Here is a 19334-nt window from a genome sequence, read left to right on the forward strand (position 1 = left end):
GTTCCAGTTTCTCGGCTTCCACAAACGTTGTAACTCTTTCACAATGACCTTTGCAACATTGATACTGTTGCTCAACAAGTATGAACCCGCGTGGAAGAGTGGGTGAGGTGTCCCGGCAGGGGCCGAAACCCCACCCAGAAAGGGCGAACCCATAGGAGCCTGTCCAAGCAGGGTGGAGAGTGACATCTGTTCGAGCGAGCCCCGCCCCGTTGAGGGAGGTCCATAAATTCCCGAACACTCTGAGGAAGTGGGTTGTAACGAAGGTTGTTCTGAGGTTTTTGACAGGGTTGTGGTGGTTGAGAGTTGAGTGAGGAAGAAGGGTCTTGGAGGAAATTCTCCACGGGCTTCTGACAAGGTTTTGGATAGGGCTCTAAGGGTTGTTGTTGAGCGTGCAGTTCTTTTGAAGCGGAGGGTAGAGCAGAAGGTCGTGAAGGTGGCGATCGTGTGCCTGCTAGCCCTCTACAAGGAAAGGGAAGAACGACCCTGACCTCCCTCCGTGGACCCCGCTATTCACCACCCGAGGTCCGCCACGAACCACGAGTCCCACACGAGCGACTGGGGACCAAACCAACGACCATTGTCAGGTGCCACACCCTTCCTCCAACGGTCAGGTACCAAGCTGGACTCTGACCCCCAGCTCGTCTTTCTCCTCGGCTGCGAGAGTCCAATAAAGAACTCTGGGTTTATTTTAATTTATGTGTGTGTGTCTGCGTGTGGGCCCGTCTTACTGTTTAAGTGTTTGTTTTTGATCATTGTAAATATTACTTGCATATCCACGTTAAGTCTAACCTGTGTCTTTTTATTGTAAATAAACAATTGTAGAAATGTCCCCAGTTCGTTTCAGTCCCTTCTTGCATTGGTCCAGCATGGTTCGGATCTGAGTTTAGGCAGGGTTTTATCCCCGGTAATCGGACAATTGTAGCCTGGACGTCCTGGGCAGGCCCACTCGACTGCATCCGAGCCGGAAAGGTGGGCGGCAGAGAGTGGTCGTTGGTAGGTGTAATTTTACCGCTGCCGGTGGAGTGAATCTGGTTCGGTCAGGTGTTCCGAGGGCGTGGATCCCCGGTAGCCGAGACCGTGTGGTTACTTAGGTACATTGGATCTTATCAAAATAACCATATGGCACGCGGTAGAGATATTGGCGTTCCACGGTCAGTTAAACAACCCACCAGCTCGCGGAGTTATCCGAGCGACGGCCTACAATTCCGGGGAGTCTGGTGGAGACGACGTAGCTTTCCCCACATAGTGGTCGTTCTCGCCACCGGATCCCTGGCCCGCAACAATATATATATATATATATATATATATATATATATAAAAAGACATTTCTTTCTATATGTATATATATATTTTTATATACAGTCATGCGCCACTTAACGACGGGGTTACGTTCCGAGAAACGCGTCGTTGAGCGGCGTCATTGTTGTGCAAACATCATTTTTTTTTTCGTTTTCGTTTTCGAACATCGTTTTCGAGCATCGTACTTATACAAACCTAGACACCTTGGCTCTATGGTGTAGCCTATTGCTCCTCGGATACAAACCTGTACAGCATGCGACTGTACTGAATACTGTCGGCAATTGTAACACACATCCAAGAGAGACGGAAGACACGTCAGTTTTACCTTTGTGCTATTCATGACGGTCATCGGTGTTGTCAGCAGCAGCTTACAATCTCCTCTCGCATCGATTATAGAAAGGTGAATAAATAGCATTTGGATTTTATAAATATGTAATCATCGCATCGATGTTATAATTTACAAATTAATAAACGAGCACCTGTCAATTGTGATATTGTTGCGAATTCGCGCCCGCCGGTGTGCGGACGGCCACGTCACTCGAATCGCGACCGCGTCGCCCACCGGACGGACAATTCAGTCGTGACCCTCTCGGAACAACGCCGGGAGCTAGTCACGGGTGGGGGTTTAACCCCACCACGACCGTGCCAATTGCCCACCCGCGCAGGATAGGGTTGCTCGCCAAATTCAATCTACCTCAGTACCTGCACGGATGGTCGACCGGGCGATCGGACCACACCACAGGCCGACTCCGGACATGATCCGTTTAAGAGGTCCGTTCCGTGCTACAGTGATAACCGAGCGGTGTTATCGTCGGCCTCGACGGTTCCGATTAATTACCGGGCGTATTAAGCCCACTATGAACCCTTTACGTGAAGCAGGATGGAGGGTCAATAAAAGAGGAAAAGAGACGAAGCAGAGCGGGCACAGTTCAACAAGCAAGCATTTTATTCACACGCACACACAGACAAGCACGTAAGGCATGTATTTACAGCAATACACAATCAAAATGCACATATAGTAACCAGAACAATAAAAGCAACGATGCAGAGCTACACCCGAATACGCGTACACACGGCGACACTTAAACAGTTCTACTTTAGCCAGACTGGCGCCACCCACGGACATTCACACCAAAACCCCAAAGAAAAGAAAGAAAGAAAGTCGCGACTTCCCTTTTGTCTCTGGTGAGTCCCTCTCCTGCGACAGTCAGCGTGGTCACGCCTGGCCCCGACCTCTCTCGCGGCCGGCGAACCCTCTCCGGCACTCCCCGTCCGGACACACAGGTCCACCTCGCAACGGGCGCTGCCGCGTCTCCCGTCCGTGCCTTTGTGACAGGCCCGCTCGCCAAGGCGCGGGCGCAGGACCTCTCCCTGATGACCAACCAACCGAACCACCAGCCAAGATGAAGAGGAAGAAGAAGCGCGAGAGGGAGCCTTTTAGGAAACCTTCTTTTTGGGAGCCTCTCAGGGAGCTTTTTCAGGGAGCTTTTTTTTTTGCGCCCGCCCGTGTCCGTCTTTTATCGCGCGGGACTCCGCCCTTCCGCCCTGCCCCCTTTTCGGCCCCGCCTCCCTTCGAGCTTCTTGGAGAAGCTTCTCGAAGGGGGCGTGCCCTCACGCTTTCCCTCCACCCCGCTCCGTCCGGGGGCCGAGGGAGTCAGTTTTTTGGGTCGGAGCCAGGGAATTATTCCCCCAAAAAGAGGCCCCACCTTCACATGACATCTGACCTTTGACCTGCATCGCTCTTCCGCCACTCCAAAGCGCGGGGAAGTAAGACGGGAAAAACAGGCGGGAAAAGCCCACCGAGCGTCCTTGTTGGTTTTTGATTGCTCCTCCGCGGAGATCGTAACCGCACGGAGCCTGTTGAATGGCGAGTGGCGAAGATGTGGTAGCGTAGATGGTGGAGGTGGCGTGGTTGCAGTGTGGTTGGCGCTGTGATGGGGATGGCGTGGTTGTTGAAATGTTGTGTGTTTGAAATAAAAGATAGAAAAAGAAAAACGACTGACTCATGGTGTTGCAGCCCGGATGAATCACACAAATTCCCTCGAGACAACGGGTTAGGGCTAACTACACATGCACCTATCAAGATATCTCACCTACGGGCCTTTTATGGTGTAATGCGAATTTCCACAGCCGTAACAATATATATTTTCGGAACTGCGATTGGTTTGACAACATAAAAAGCTTCACTAAAAACAAATTTGTGTTTTAATTTCGACTAACAACAACGATTTATTCGCAGAATTCTTCAATTCAAAGGTAATTTATTTGCTCAAAGGTAAACGTGCGAACATTGGTTCAGTTTGAAAGCTGATTTCCTTGAATCCCGATTTAGCACGACCCTGCTTTTTTCGTGATGACATTTTATGGACCTCAAGGATCGCATTATAACAGGGCCACACTGTTGTTGTTTTTTATCATTGAAGTATTATTTACTGTACAGTGTACATAATTGCATGTGCTATTTTATACGATTGGCAGCGCTACGTCGGCTACATCACTCGGCGATAGGAATTTTTTCAGCTTCCTTTTTTTTCAGAGCTGGCAGATCTGTCGTATATGCGATCCGTCGTTGCCCGGAACGTCGTTAAGCAGCGCATGACTGTATGTATATGTATATGTATATATATATATATATATATATATATATATATATATATATATATATATATATATATATATATATATATAAATAAAATATGGGTAATTCCATGGGAAAAGTTACCTGGTGGCTATTTTTTGAAAGTACATTTTTCATTAAACCTATATACCATATGACAGATCATGCATTGAAATAATTGAATTTTTGCAATATTAGTGCGGACCTGTTGTCACGTGATTTGGACGCCATTTTGTTTTTGCCTCAACGCCTATCAGAAGTACATCAATTTTCCCAATTTTATATCCAATGACATCCGAGTTGAAGACTTCGTGGCCAAAAAGGTTAGTGATGTATATATAGCATATGTTGAAGATTCACCATGAACTGTTGGTTCTGACTGAATTTTTCTTATAAGTTTTCTTTATGCGGAACGAAATCCTAATAGGCTGATGTTACGTCCGTTACGAAAATTGTAAAATTGTTCTTTTTTCTCCATGGCTCAAGATATTCCAACCTTCCCATTTATATTTTTCTTGGTTAATTGTACGGTAATACAGTAACATAGACGAATAAGAATTATACCCTTTATCGGGGCTAAAGTTACCGTAACCGGATTACCGTAACGGAAGTAACATGCCAATGGGTTAAGTCTGTTATGAAGTGGATTCCCTGTCTGTATTTCACCCACTCCGGTTATTGAGAATTGGAGTGGCTGTCTTCTGATGCCAGACCCACCCATAGACCAAATGGTGCCAAAAAGGTGTAAATAAACAGACATAGCTTCTTTGGGGCACGTTTTTGACTGAATTTTGATGCCAGACCTAACAACAATTGAGCTAAGAATGTATCCATACGCTATGAAGTAGTGCGTCATGTCCAGACATGTGGGACAGCGAAGTTACTTAATATATTACGCGAGAGCATGGTTACGGTGGATGTCGCAGTGGCCATGTGGGTTAGTAACTAGTTACAACACGCTCGTGGTTGTGGGTTCAAATCCCATAGTGTGGTGTTCACTTTTTTGGGGGTGTCTACGAGGCTACAATACCCTTGTCATACGTACTGGCATGCGTTCAGTACGATTCGAATCCTAAATCTGGCCTGAATCATCATACCAGCACAAGAACTGGTGTTCCCACAGCTTTTTAATTAATAATGTCTCGTGTTTCAATGTCGTCATTTAGGTCTCGTGTTTTAATGTCGCATATTTTAATATTTTACACAATCTTGCAGATGGCCAATTTAGCAGCGGAAAGGATGCGGCTGTACAGGCAGCATATTTCGGAGCAAAAGAAGCATGACAAAAGAAGAAAAAACGCAGAACAACATAAGCACTACCGTGCCCAATGGGATAACAAGAAAAATCGCGAAAAAAGGGCAAAAGCAAAGCATAGGATGCAAAAAAATGCATGAGAAAAGAACATTGCAATCGCCAACATCTGGTAGTCCATAGCAAGCCTTCAGATCGGCCCAGAGTTTTGGGAAGGCCGTACGTCATGCCGGTAAAGCTTTACCAACCAGCCCACGAAAAAAAACTTTGTGTTGTGAAAAAGCTGGCGGAGAAGTTCGGTGTGGGAAGTGGACTGACGAAGTCGAAGCAAAGGACGTTTTCTCCAGCAACTGAGGAAGCTGTCCGTTCATTTTACCTAAGTGATGAAGTGTCGAGACAGATGCCCGGTTGGAAAGACGTGGTAACTGTTCGGATTGATGGCCAAAAGCAAAAGCTACAGAAAAAGCTTATGATCATGAATGTGATGGAGGCGTACAAGTTATTCAGATTGAAGGATTCTGAAATGGAGATTGGAAAATCGAAGTTTCCATCGCTGCGACCAGTTAATGTACTACCGGTGTCGGAGAAAGATCAGAATGTGTGCTGTTGTTCCTATCATGAGAACTTCGACCTTCTCGTGAAAGGAATTCAAAAATGCGTGCCACTCCTGCCAAACAGTGAGGACTTGATATAATAGCAGGAACGGACTGCGGGTCCAACCTGCCATACCATATCGGGGACTGTACCCAGTGTAGTGATTACGATGCTAAAGTTCAGAACATCCTCCAGGAAAGCCACCTTAGTGAAGAGCTGAGCTGCTCCTATCTCCAATGGAATGATCAGTACAAGAAAGTTGAAATTACTTCAACGATTAAGTTGGCCAAGGCAGAGCTCCTCAAACAACTCGCCGTTATGAGGAGACACGTCTTCATAGCCCAATGCCAGTTGCACTAGATAAAGGTCCTGAAGGAACACTTTGGTGGAAAAGAAGCTGTGCTGCAAGAAGACTTTTCAGAAAACTTCTCTTTAAAGCATCAAAACGAAATTGTGGCTGCTCACTGGCGAAACGACAGCGTGACACTTTTCACAGCGGTGCTTAATACGCCTGATGGTGTTCGGTTTTCTGTGGTGGTAAGTGATGAACTCTGTCATGACAAGTACGCTGTTGCTGCGTTCAATCGCAAAATCCTGGAAGCGGAAAACCAAAACGAGAACGAGACCATCGAAAAACTACATATCTTTTCCGACGGCGCCGGCAGTCAATTCAAAAACAGGTATAACCTGAGCCTCCTGCTGTGGCCGCAAAAAATGTCCGGCACCCTTACGGGCATTGACTGGTCTTTTTTTGGAACATGTCAGAAATGTTCTTTGCATTGTCATGCGACGGATCCTTCAAGGACAAGTAGTTGTCCAGGATGCCGCTCAGTTCGCTGAGGTCACTCAAGAATGTTGTCCAGGTGTGACCATATTGCATGTTCCGTCGTCGGACATCGACATCGTGCGGCAGGAATTGCACACCCTCTGGGCCGAAATGGAACCGAGCGCCATCCCGCAGCTTAGGGCGCATCATTTCTTCCAGTGTGTTGGACCTGGCTCTCTTCAAGAGGCAGTGATCAGCCCTTTCTCAGGGCTGCAGCCACCCTCTAAGATCATCCAGCTGGTAAAGGTAGCCGACGAGCCCAACATGCCTGACAGTGCATCAGAGCACCATATTGATGTAGAGATGTTAGCTTATTATGCCGTGGACTTCGTAACACGGTTTTACATCGGCCGTGTTCTCAGTCGTGGTGAACGCGATGGGTTCTGGACTGTAAAGTTCCTTCATCAGAGTACGATTGGTGGAGTTGCAACATTCAAATGGCCAGCGAAGGACGACATTGACACCGTCCATGAGTCAGTCATTTTTTATGGTCCCGTTGGTTTACAGGGAGTGTCCTCGTTCCAAGTCCCTTGCCTGCCTGAAATCAATGCTGCATTTGCTCGTCGTTAGTCAAAATGTGTATGTTTGTTGAACGTTCAAGTAAGCCACAGGATTTCAAAGTTTTACTGATTTCGACGTTGACATTGGCATGCTGTTCACCAAATTTTTTGGAATTAATATTACCAAATTTCTATTGTTCCAGTATTTTTGTTCCTGGATTTGATTTATGATTTTTTTTGAATTTCAGAGAATTTAAATAAATGGATTCATTGTTTTGTTAAACATTTACATAAACATTTAACAAAACAATGAATCCATTTATTTATATTATCTGAAATTGACTAATTTTTGCCTGTAGTCGCTCATCAGTTGCTCAGTTACACCGTGCCAGAGGACCAGCATGAAAAATGATGAATTTCCCACTAAAAAGTGGTTTAACTGTTTTTTATTCAAGTTGAAATGTGTCTACACCCCTGTTTTGGCCAGTCATTCATCAAGCAGTGTCTGTATGCATTGTGGTAGCATCTCCGGATGTTTATTAATAAACGTCCAGATATGTTACGTCCGTTACATTACATTTGCCATAGTAGCGAACTAAGTGAGCTTAATACTTAACGCGTGCACATGAGAGAATGGGAAACAACAACAACACAATACCCCTGGCTATTTGGAATCCATGTCGTTAGCTATCACCTTTTGCTTCCGGTTGTTGTTAAACGCTGTGCGGTGTAAAACACGATTGGGTTTTATTTCTATCTTGTGAATATTACTTAACGCGTGCACATGAGAGAATAGGAAACAATAAAAACAACACAATACCCTGCCAATTGTGAATCAGTGTCATTGGCTATGACCCTTTTGCTTCAGTTTTTGTTTTGCTTCTGGTTTTTTTTTTTGTTTCCGGTTTTTGTCATGGGGAATGATGCATGCCGGGAGATAAAGGCATCGTCGGAGACATGAAATACCCAAATAATATCAGACATGGTGTATATTTCCTCCACTAATTTTAATAAAGATATCTCCCGCATCATCAAAAAATAATTTTTAATCGTGATTTATGTTATTTGATCGCTGATTCCGAATCCAGGCCGAAGTAACCGGAAATTGCGTATGCAGTTGTGAACAAGTTGTAGGTAAAGTCAGAAGCGAATGCAGGGGTTTCCTTATTTTTTGGAGTAGGAGGCTACCATTGAAAAGTAGCAGGTTACCATCACCGCGAGCGAAGCGAGTGCAGCTGTATGGCCGGGGTCCAGGGCCCTAGAAGCCGGAGGATCCTAGATGGCTGGAGAGGCATACTAGCATGATTTCTGACATGAAATAGTTCTCATATTATCATGCTGTTGGGTATCCCTGTGTCGTAAGAGGCGACCAGGGTTGCGTCAGGAAGGGCATCCGGCGTAAAACATGTGCCAAATCACTATGCGGATCATAATGGATGATCCGCTGTGGCGACCCCTAACGGGAGCAGCCGAAAGAAGAAGAAGAAGAAGAAGAAGATTATCATGCTGTTGGGGTGGAAAACCACAAAAACAGGTGGTTTGGCCTATTCTGGATATAGTTGCATTAACATACTGACTGACTGGTTGACTGAAATTCAGCTATACTGTATCGTTAGTTCAAGTCTATGGTACATGCATGTACCTGTGGTACCAGTATTCAGTTGGCCAGTTCACAGCTGCTCATACTTGGCCTTCACTTCAGTGAATAAACGGCGATTTTCAGTGCAAATAACCACGAATAATAACATGTACAAAAGCTGCTTTGAACTTATAGGCTAATTACTTTATAAATTGAAAAGGCACAATGGGTGACCGTGTATTTTGGAGCCGCATCACTTGACAAAAGCTCAAAATGGACGAGGTGAAACGCGTCTTTCGTGAAACAACAACAACGTCGCACTCGCGAGAGTGCAAGTTTAGACCAATTACTGATGGCCAGAAGCTTACCTCCCATGTCTTTGGACTTCTTCGAAAATCCAAAGTCAAACAGGGATTTTCGTTTCGATGCCATCGTTTCGGCACTGAAACTGCGAGGCCTACAAAGATTATTTTCTTGAGGTCATTGCTGTATGGTATCAGGGTATCAGGCCAACAGTCCAAAACGAGGCTAAAGCAGAGAATTCTCTATTGCAGGAGGCGTGTTTTAGCTGCTTGTGTTATTTTTAGGTCGGTGTTGTGCTGGACCTGGCGAGAGTACTAACAGTAAAAGTAAGCCCGCTTTTATCGAAATACTCACGTGTTTTCGTCTCGGATTTCAAAACAGGGGATGTAGAGATTTCGTGGTGACAAAAAAAAAAAAAAAAATTCGAAAAATTGGCGCTGAAGTAGGCGGCGACCTTTGACATTTTTTCTCTGTGTAGACGGCTGCGGGTCGCTGGTAACCAGCTTCTAAGGAAAGCCCTGGAATGTAAGAAGAATACTACGTTCACTTCGAGTATTTATTTTTTTAGATGACATCCTGTTCTAGGCGGTGTAGTTGTCGTTGTGAAGGTAATGTTGAGGAAATTAATTTTTTTTCAGATGAGATCCTGTTCTAGGTGGTGTAGTTGTTGTTGTGAAGGTAATGTTGAGGTAATATTTATTTTTTCAGAGCAAAAAGACTAATTTGATATATTTAAGAAGCGAATGTAAGAAGAATTCTATGTTCGCTTCTTGGCTTTGCCTATTCCATATTATTCAACACATGCACGTGAGAGAATAGGAAACAACAACAACAACACAATACCCCTGGCTATTTGGAATCCATGTCGTTAGCTTTGACTTTTTGCTTCCAGTTGTTGTTAAACGCTGTGCGGTGTATAAACACGATTGAGTTTTATTTCTATCTTGTGAATATTACTTAACGCGTGCACATGAGAGAATAGGAAACAACAAAAACAACACAATACCCTGGCAATTGTGAATCCGTGCCGTTGGCTATGACCATTTTGCTTCCGTTTTTGTTTTGTTTCTGGTTTTTTTTTGTTTCCAGTCTTTTGTCATGGGGAATGATGCATGCTGGGAGATCATGACCGGAAGTGTTTATTTATTTATTCAATTATTTTTTTCCCAAAGTTAATTTTAATTACGATATCTCCCGCATCATCAAAAAATATTTTTTAATCGTGATTTACATTATTCGTTCGTTGATCCCGAATCCAGGCCGAAGTAACCGGAAATTGCATCAAAATCATCAGCTGTGCGGCGCTTACATGTACCACGGTATAGTTGGCAAGTATACAGTTGTGAACAAGTTTTATGTAAAGTCAGAAGCGATTGTAAGAAGAATTCTACGTTCGCTTCTTGGCTTTGCCTATTCCATATTAATTCCAACTCGGTATCATTAATTCCTCAAATAAATACTGGGAATACAATGAGGTACCTATACCAAGCTGCTATACCAGATTTAGTCTTCTGTCTTAGAACACTTCGCAGAAATTTGTGAGCAAAATGGTCATCATGCTAAAGGGGGTATTTCGACGGTTGCGTCTGTTACGAAGATTCATCATACCGTAGCACTCAGGCAAAAATTCTTAATCTCATATAATTACCATTTCCTGGCACCTTTGTGTTCACTGCACAAAATAAACTAATACATTTGGTACGATAACCTTGTTCTTCATGAAATATTTTTGAGAACTGCCAATAAGTTCTGTCTGAATGTTGTGTCCGTTACAGTGGAATACCCATATACATATACACAGCCATGCGCCGCTTTATGACGTTCCGGTCAACGACGGATCGCATATACGACGGTGGTCCCATAATATTATAATGGAGCTGAAAAAGTCCTATCACCGAGTGATGTCGTAGCGCTGCCAGTCGTATAAAAGTACAGGACAGCACATACAATTATGTACAGTACATAATACTTCATAATGATAATAAACGACAGTGTGGCCCCATTATAATGCGATCGTTGAGGTCCATAAAATGTCATCGCGAAAAAAGCAGGGTCGTGCTAAATCAGGATTCAAGGAAATCGGCTTTCAAACTGAACCAATGTTTGCACGTTTACCTTCAAGCAAGTAAATTACCTTTGCATTGAAGAATTCCGTGAATAAATCGTTGTTACAGTCAAAATTAAAACACAAATTTCTTTTTGTGAAGCTTTTTATGTTGTTAAAACAATCGCACTGTTCCGAAAATATATCACACAATTGACAGGTGCTCGTTTATTAATTTGTAAATTATAACATCGATGCAATGATGACATATTTATAAAATCCAAACGCTATTTATTCACCTTTCTATAATCGATGCGAGAGGAGATTGTAAGCAGCCGCTAACAACACCCATGGCCGCCATGAACAGCACAAAGGTAAAACTAAAGCGTCTTCCGTCTCTCTTGGATGTGTGTTACAATTGCCGACAGTATTCAGAACAGTAACATGCTGTACAGGTTTGTAGCCTAGGAGCAATAGGCTACAGTGGCTACACCATCTAGCCGAGGTGTGTAGTAGGCTATAGCATCGAGGTTTGTGTAAGTACACTATGATGTTCGCACAATGACTACATCGCTTAACGATGCATTTCTCAGAACGTATCCCCGTTGTTAAGTGGCGCACGACTGCATATATATCTATATCTATACATATACAGATATAATATATATATATATATATATATATATATATATATATATATATATATATATATATATATATATATATATATATATATATATATATACAGTGGGGAGAACAAGTATTTGATACACTGCCGATTTTGCAGGTTTTCCCACTTACAAAGCACGTATAGGTCTGTAATTTTTATCATAGGTACAATTCAACTGTGAAAGACAGAATCTAAAAGAAAAATCCTGAAAATCACATTGTATGATTTTTAAATAATTAATTTGCATTTTATTGCATGAAATAAGTATTTGATCACCGACCAACCAGGAAGAATTCCAGCTCTCACAGATTTGTTAGTTTTGTCTTTAAGAAGCCCTCCCATTCTCCACTCATTACCTGTATTAACTGCACCTGTTTGAACTCGTTATCTGCATAAAAGACAGCTGTCCACACTCAATCAATCAGACTCCAACCTCTCCACAATGGGCAAGACCAGAGAGTTGTCTAAGGACATCAGGGACAAAATTGTAGACTTGCACAAGGCTGGGATGGGCGACAGGACAATAGGCAAGCAGCTTGGTGAGAAGGCAACAACTGTTGGCACAATTATTAGAAAATGGAAGAAGTTCAAGATAACAGTCAATCTCCCTCGGTCTGGGGCTCCATGCAAGATTTCACCTTGTGGAGCCTCAATGATCATGAGAAAGGTGAGGGATCAGCCCAGAACTACATCGCAGGACCTGGTCAATGACCTGAAGAGAGCTGGGACCATAGTATGAAAGAAAACCATAAGTAACACACTATGCCGTCATGGATTAAAATCCTGCAGCGCACGCAAGGTCCCTCTGCTCAAGCCAGAGCATGTCCAGGCCCGTCTGAAGTTTGCCAATGACCATCTGGATGATCCAGAGGAGGAATGGGAGGTCATGTGGTCTGATGAGACCAAAATAAAGCTTTTTGGTTCAAATTCCACTCGCCGTGTTTGGAGGAATAAGAAGGATGAGTACAACCCCAAGAACACCATCCCAACCGTGAAGCATGGAGGTGGAAACATCATTCTTTGGGGATGCTTTTCTGCAAAGGGGACAGGACAACTGCACCGTATTGAGGGGAGGATGGTTGGGGCCATGTATCGTGAGATCTTTTCCAACAACCTCCTTCCCTCAACAAGAGCATTGAAGATGGGGCGTGGCTGGGTCTTCCAGCATGACAACGACCCGAAACACACAGCCAGGGCAACTAAGAAGTGGCTCTGTAAGAAGCATCTCAAGGTCCTGGAGTGACCTAGCCGGTCTCCAGACCTGAACCCAATAGAAAATCTTTGGAGGGAGCTGAAAGTCTGTGTTGCCCAACGACAGCCCCGAAACCTGAAGGATCTGGACAAGATCTGTATGGAGGAGTGGGCCAAAATCGCTGCTGCAGTCTGTGCAAACCTGGTGAAGAACTACAGGAAACGTCTGATCTCTGTAATTGCAAACAAAGGTTTCTGTTCCAAATATTAAGTTCTGTTTTTCTGATGTATCAAATACTCATTTCATGCAATAAAATGCAAATTAAATATTTTAAAATCATACAATGTGATTTTCAGGATTTTTGTTTTAGATTCTGTCTTTCACAGTTGAAGTGTACCTATGATAAAAATTACAGACCTCTACGTGCTTTGTAAGTGGGAAAACCTGCAAAATCAACAGTGTATCAAATACTTGTTCTCCCCACTGTATATATCAACTATATAAATGGCAGTCCTTCTGTCTGTCTGTCTGTTTGTAACCAATAAGCTCCTAGACCAGTGAACCAATCTTGATGAAACTTTACAAACATATAGACCTAACATTCAGCTCCAGGATGCGCTAATTGGCTTTCCATAAAAATGAAAAAATATTTATATTAAAAAAAATGGCTTTCGAATAGTGCGCCAACATATTAATCGTAACAAAAGGCTTCATGGTTACAAACGCTAGGGTTTTTTGAAACACAAAATGTTCGTATTCGTTGACTTTTTAAACATACACATTCTCCTCCTGTTATTTAAATTTTCGAACTGCACGCGCACGGCAACAGCTAACTGTTGATAGATCTGCTCATGAAACAGCCAGGCAAGCGGAGTCAGCTGCAGAGAGAGAGAGAGAGAGAGAGAGAGAGAGAGAGAGAGAGAGAGAGAGAGAGAGAGAGAGAGAGAGAGAGAGAGAGAGAGAGAGAGAGAGAGAGAGAGAGAGAGTCATCTTACTGCTGATATATCTGCTCATGAACGAGCCAGGTAAGCAGAGTGGACTGCAGAGAGAGAGAGAGAGAGAGAGAGAGAGAGAGGAGAGAGAGGAGAGAGAGGAGAGAGAGGAGAGAGAGGAGAGAGAGAGAGAGAGAGAGGAGAGAGAGAGAGAGAGGAGAGAGAGAGGAGAGAGAGAGGAGAGAGAGAGGAGAGAGAGAGGAGAGAGAGAGGAGAGAGAGAGGAGAGAGAGGAGAGAATCGCCAACTGCAAATAGAGCGTCACACCGAGGGGCGAGAGAAGCACAAATCTCAAGCTCTTTCTCGGTCTGGGTTTTGGCAGGACATCAAGGACAGTTGCCACTGCTGCTAGAAACATTGAGTGGCTCAAGGCCACCTTCAACTATGACCTCTCTGAGGATTATGGCAGCATAAAGCCTTCCTTCCATAAATCTGAGGAATAAAAGAAGCCTTCCTAATTTTCTCCATACAACTAATGCCTCAGTCTAACTAACGTGAGGAAAATAGGGCAAATTTCCCGGGTACTTCAGCTAGTATATATGTGTGTGTGTATATGTATATATATATATATATATATATATATATATATATATATATATATATATATATATATATATATATATATATATATAGAGTTAGTTCCGGATTGACTGCTTGCCTTATTAAGAATCATGAGGTTCAAATGATGTCATAAAGGAATAACTTGAAAGGTGTCTCCATGGTTGCTGGTTTGCACAAACAGGGCTTCCTGGAGGAAAACCTGAAGCCTTCGGCCCTAAGCAAGCTGAGCCGGCGAGTGAAAGGCCAGATCGAGCAGTTTGTCAAGCTTCTGGAGCAGGTTGATACGATGGTGAGGCTACTGGGAGGGTGATGGGAACACTGGGAGGGTAGTGGTTGGTTGGGGTTCACCATGCTGATGCTTTTGTAGAGAGGTGCGGCTCTTTGATGTAGCACCATGATGAAGTGCTTCATGATGCTGGCACCAGGCTGGAATCCCACATACTGTGTTAATTTGTTTTTAATTAGTTTTGTTACCTCCAATCACATAAATAGTACATTGACATCTCCAGATATCCTTTCTCATGATTTAGATCCCAGCAGGCTTGACACTTATTTGCTCGTAGCTGTTTTACGTTTGCTGTCGTGGATCGTGCTGAAAGATGACTTGGGATTCTTTTTTTTTTTCCATTTCTTTTTCATTTTGGAGTGCTACTGCCAAGTCAAAGTAAACTTCAATTTGACATCCACATTCTCTTGTTTTCAATGCGCAGGAGTTACCTGAGGGCCCCACAAACCTGCGGGTGAAGCGGAAGAACGTTGTGCAAAAAATACAGGTAAGGAAACGCTCCCCACGGTTTCAACGGATTGCATCAATTGCCTTTCGTGGTTAATTATTTTGAAGAACAGTTTAAAGTTTTGTTGTTGTACCTCACCTTGTGCGTGGCCTGAAACCTCGTCCGAGCTTTATCCTTGTTCCTTTCTACCAACCCCATCACAGTTGAGCTTGGAAAAGTGTGACTCCCTCGAAAGTGATCTCGCTGTCCAGAGAGAGAAGTTGTCTTCGTACAGTCTAACGCTGCCAGACTGAATGTAAATGAAGAACTGTTTGATCATGTGGTTTGATTGCATGGAGCTTGCATTCTGTCAAGAAGATTTGTATTTGATTGACAAATGTTTTTTGTTGTTTGTTTGTTTACATTGTCATGATGAAGACAAAAATGTCACAGTGGTGGAAGACACAGTGATTGTTTGGCAAAACTTTAATGAGACCGAGTAATGTATTTTTATTTTTCCTCCGTCTAATACTCAATCACCGAGTAAAGTATCGTTGGATGGCAGATGTTGCCAAATAATTTCTTAAATTGTTGAAAAAAAAAAAAAAAAAAAAAAAAAAAGGAAAGATGTATATCGATCTGGTGACTATGTTAAAGAGAGTGTCCTCGACACGATACGGTGTTTCCACGGTGGTTCGGTGAAACTGCACAATCCAAGTCCTTGGTGTTCATTGGTTTTATTCCAGCATAACACCATTTCTCTTTTGTACACCTTTGATCTAATTTGCTTTCTTTGTTCTTTCTGTTTTTTTTCTCTATGTACAGGCCAGTTGAAGATGTTGTTCTTGTAATTCCTCTAAAGGTAATTTAACTGCTTGAGCGTGCTGTATATAGATTGTGCAGATTAAATGATCGAGTTTGTGAAATGTAATTCTAATTTCAAAATGGAGAGTTGCACTCATTTTCAAAGCTTTCACACTGATTACATTTTCAATCAGGTAGTGCTTTCAACAATAACCAAATGCCAAGCAAGCAAAAGTTACGAGTGTAATGTGGGGTCACAGGAGGTGTCACGGGACTTGGCGTACACTTGGTTCATCATTCGTCATTCTTGCTCCAGCACCAGCTCAGTCATCCTTTGGGCACCACCAGTCTCTGGTAGCCATTTGAGATCCGTTGCAGTGTCGGCGAGGGGGCCTCCATTCGGGATAATCGGTGTTGTTTGCACGCTCACGTGACGTCCGCAAAAAGCCTGCAGTGGAGGTACACGCATGGGTGGTAGATTGTGGGTATGAAATACTCCAAAAATGGACACGACCACCTGAATACCTTCTTGTTCAGTTACCTGAATACCTTTGAATGTCTGTTCATCATCAACAAATGCATTGCTTTTGTAAGTGTTTAAATTAGTTTTCAAATTAGGAGCTTGGAGTAATTTCATCCATTATATGATGTAATTTGCCACAATCTACTCTCACGGACTAATTAAAGTACATCATCGAATTATTTCGTCTTTGAGGATCGGATATCGTCCAGACTAAATAAGTGTTGAAATCTGGAGTGAAATCTGATCATTTAAAGAAATAACCAGTCTTATAACTCAGCCGATAAACCTATTTACTTTAAGTAAACAAGGCTATGATCCCATCTCCGTATTAAACTTTTTTTTTCTGCTGTTTGGAGAATTTTATTGAGTGAACAAAAGATTTAGGAACGTGCTAAAATTAACCAGCTTCATTGAGCTGTATGATTTAATGCATTCACTGCTTGACCTCACACCCTGTGCCCCAGAGGTACTGCTTATCCAGAGCGTCTGCCAGATCCGTGTCTATACTTTCAGAGGTTTCAGTGCCCTCCAAGGAATGCAAATCTGATGAAAAACGGACGTTTTATGATAACGTTTGCATGGACGGTGACCCGATGAACCAGGTGACGTGTGCACAGACAAACAGGCAACGTGGAGGATTATCTACATAGTTTATTTCACAGGTGATTAAACTTTGCGATGTCTCAAGGTTTGTTCTCCATTAAACAGCAACTCTTTTGTGGATAAAGTCATTATTTCAATGAATTCATTTTATTTATTTAACTGCTGGAGGTGCAGTGAAGACGGGCTACAAAGTTAAAGGGATCTTGGAGGGAACGCAGCCACAACCTGGCCAGCTGTTCCTTATCAACCGTTTAATTGGAGTGCGTAAGCCATTTGCTGAGCGCCCTTCAGTCGATAGCAGGAACATGCGACATCATTCAGAGCGAGTGGTTCATGCTACGTCATTCAGAGCCAGCGGTTTGTTTTCCGTCATCCTGAGCGAGCAGTTCGTGCTCCATGAGATAGTTGTAATGAGTAAAAAATGTTTTCAGTTGTTCCATAGCAATGAATGGCCACATCATGGCAGGACAGGACAGCTCTCTCTCTCTCTCTCTCTCTCTCTCTCTCTCTCTCTCTCTCTCTCTCTCTCTCTCTCTCTCTCTCTCTCTCTCTCTCTCTCTCTCTCTCTCTCTCTCTCTCTCTCTCTCTCTCTCTCTCTCTCTCTCTCTCTCTCTCTCTCTCTCTCTCTCTCTCTCTCTCTCTCTCTCTCTCTCTCTCTCTCTCTCTCTCTCTCTCTCTCTCTCTCTCTCTCTCTCTCCCTCTCTCACTCTCTCACTCTCTCCCTCTCTCACTCTCTCACTCTCTCACTCTCTCACTCTCACACTCTCTCACACTCTCACACTCTCTCACACTCTCTCACACTCTCTCTCACTCACTCTCACACTCTCTCACACTCTCTCACTCTCTCACACTCTCACACTCTCTCACACTCTCTCACACTCTCTCACACTCTCTCACACTCTCTCACACTCTCTCACTCTCTCACTCTCTCACTCTCTCACTCTCTCACTCTCTCACTCTCTCTCTCGTCACTCTCTCTCTCTCTCTCGTCACTCTCTCTCTCTCTCTCTCTCGTCACTCTCTCTCTCTCTCTCTCTCGTCACTCTCTCTCTCTCTCTCTCTCGTCACTCTCTCTCTCTCTCTCTCGTCACACTCTCTCTCTCTCGTCACACTCTCTCTCTCTCTCGTCACACTCTCTCTCTCTCTCTCTCGTCACACTCTCTCTCTCTCTCTCTCTATCTCTCTCTCTCGTCACTCTCTCTCTCTCTCTCTCTCTCTCCCTCTCTCCCTCCCCATCCCATCTCATCTCTCTCTCTCCCCCTCTCACCCCTGTGGTGTACGAGGTGCAGTGGAACACGAGAAGCAAGAATGTTTGCAGCAACACCGCTTAATTGCGCGTCCTAATGTACATTTCTGCCACCCCTAGCGGGCGAGTCATGATATACGAAAACCCATTCACGTGATACATCACACTCCTCCCCTCGTAAAATGACAAGTCAAATGATGAAAGGACAATCATAACATGACCACCCGAAACCAATCAACAATCAAAATCCTCCAAGTACCGCGACCGCATCCTGACGCCTCGGACGGGCAGCGACGCCAGACGGCCCAGGCTCAGACGCCTCCCGTCTCGGTCGAACTGCCTCCACGCCCTTGAGTTTCCCAAGGTCGTCGCTAAACAACCCTTGATGTCTTTGAAGAATCTTCTCCAACTGATCCTCCCACCGGCTCGGCACGGGTTGCACAAGGTGAACTGCGGCCCAGTCTAGCCTGATGCGGGACAGCCAGTCTCGGCCGAGGAGAGACGGTCCCCTCCCCCGCACGACGTACAACGGAAGCGTGGCGACCTGGCCTTGGTACCGCACAGACACGTCTGCCATCCCGACTGGCGTTATCTTCTCGCGGGTGTACGTGAACAGCGTGAGGTTTGACCTGATAAGCTTCAGGCCGTTGAGTCTACGCGCGGTCTGTTCACCTATGATCGACACAGCCGCTCCCGTATCAACCTGAAACGTGATCGGCGTTTTGTTCACTTCAATTTCCACCATCATCGGGCGCGCCGCCGCCGGGCCAATCGAAAACAGGCTCAACAACGGCCGCCGGTTCCGCCCCGGGTCGCCGAGGTCGCCTCGCACATCGCCGTCCATGACCTTAACGGTGGCCGGCGCCCCACGGCACATACGCTTCAGATGACCCACCTTGTGACAATTTAAACACACGGTGCCTTTATACGGGCACGCACGGCGCAGGTGTTGACCTCCGCATCCCAAACACGTCCGCGGGGTCACCTCGTCACTCGTGCAGCCGCGCGGCGACGTCC

General features: G+C 44.3%; 2 protein-coding genes across 12 annotated transcripts in view; one reads left to right on the forward strand and one right to left on the reverse strand.

The window, feature by feature from the left end:
- The window catches only part of BAG1 (BAG cochaperone 1), a 48073-nt gene extending 30878 nt beyond the window's left edge, over nt 1–17195 (forward strand). For 2 of the 4 annotated variants that reach the window (XM_085876651.1, XM_085876648.1), the window contains 3 exons: nt 14610–14717; nt 15139–15201; nt 15366–15767. In XM_085876651.1, the coding sequence (XP_085732777.1) occupies nt 14610–14717; nt 15139–15201; nt 15366–15455 (261 nt within the window). In that variant the 3' untranslated portion in view covers nt 15456–15767. Of the gene's footprint in view, nt 1–14609; nt 14718–15138; nt 15202–15365; nt 15768–15966; nt 16073–16205 lie in introns of those variants that run through there. The other 2 variants (XM_085876650.1, XM_085876649.1) reach the window with 2 other exon arrangements.
- CFAP69 (cilia and flagella associated protein 69) overlaps nt 15703–19334 on the reverse strand; it is a 126439-nt gene continuing 122807 nt past the window's right edge. For 6 of the 8 annotated variants that reach the window (XM_085876643.1, XM_085876645.1, XM_085876644.1 and 3 more), the window contains one exon: nt 15703–16393. In XM_085876643.1, coding sequence (XP_085732769.1) covers nt 16247–16393 — 147 coding nt within the window. In that variant the 3' untranslated portion in view covers nt 15703–16246. Of the gene's footprint in view, nt 16394–18576; nt 19207–19334 lie in introns of those variants that run through there. The other 2 variants (XR_015056990.1, XR_015056988.1) reach the window with 2 other exon arrangements.

The sequence above is a fragment of the Eptatretus burgeri genome, chromosome 4 (assembly GCF_056783735.1).
Source record: "Eptatretus burgeri isolate ZD-2024b chromosome 4, Ebu_testis_v1, whole genome shotgun sequence".
Taxonomy (NCBI): domain Eukaryota; kingdom Metazoa; phylum Chordata; class Myxini; order Myxiniformes; family Myxinidae; genus Eptatretus; species Eptatretus burgeri.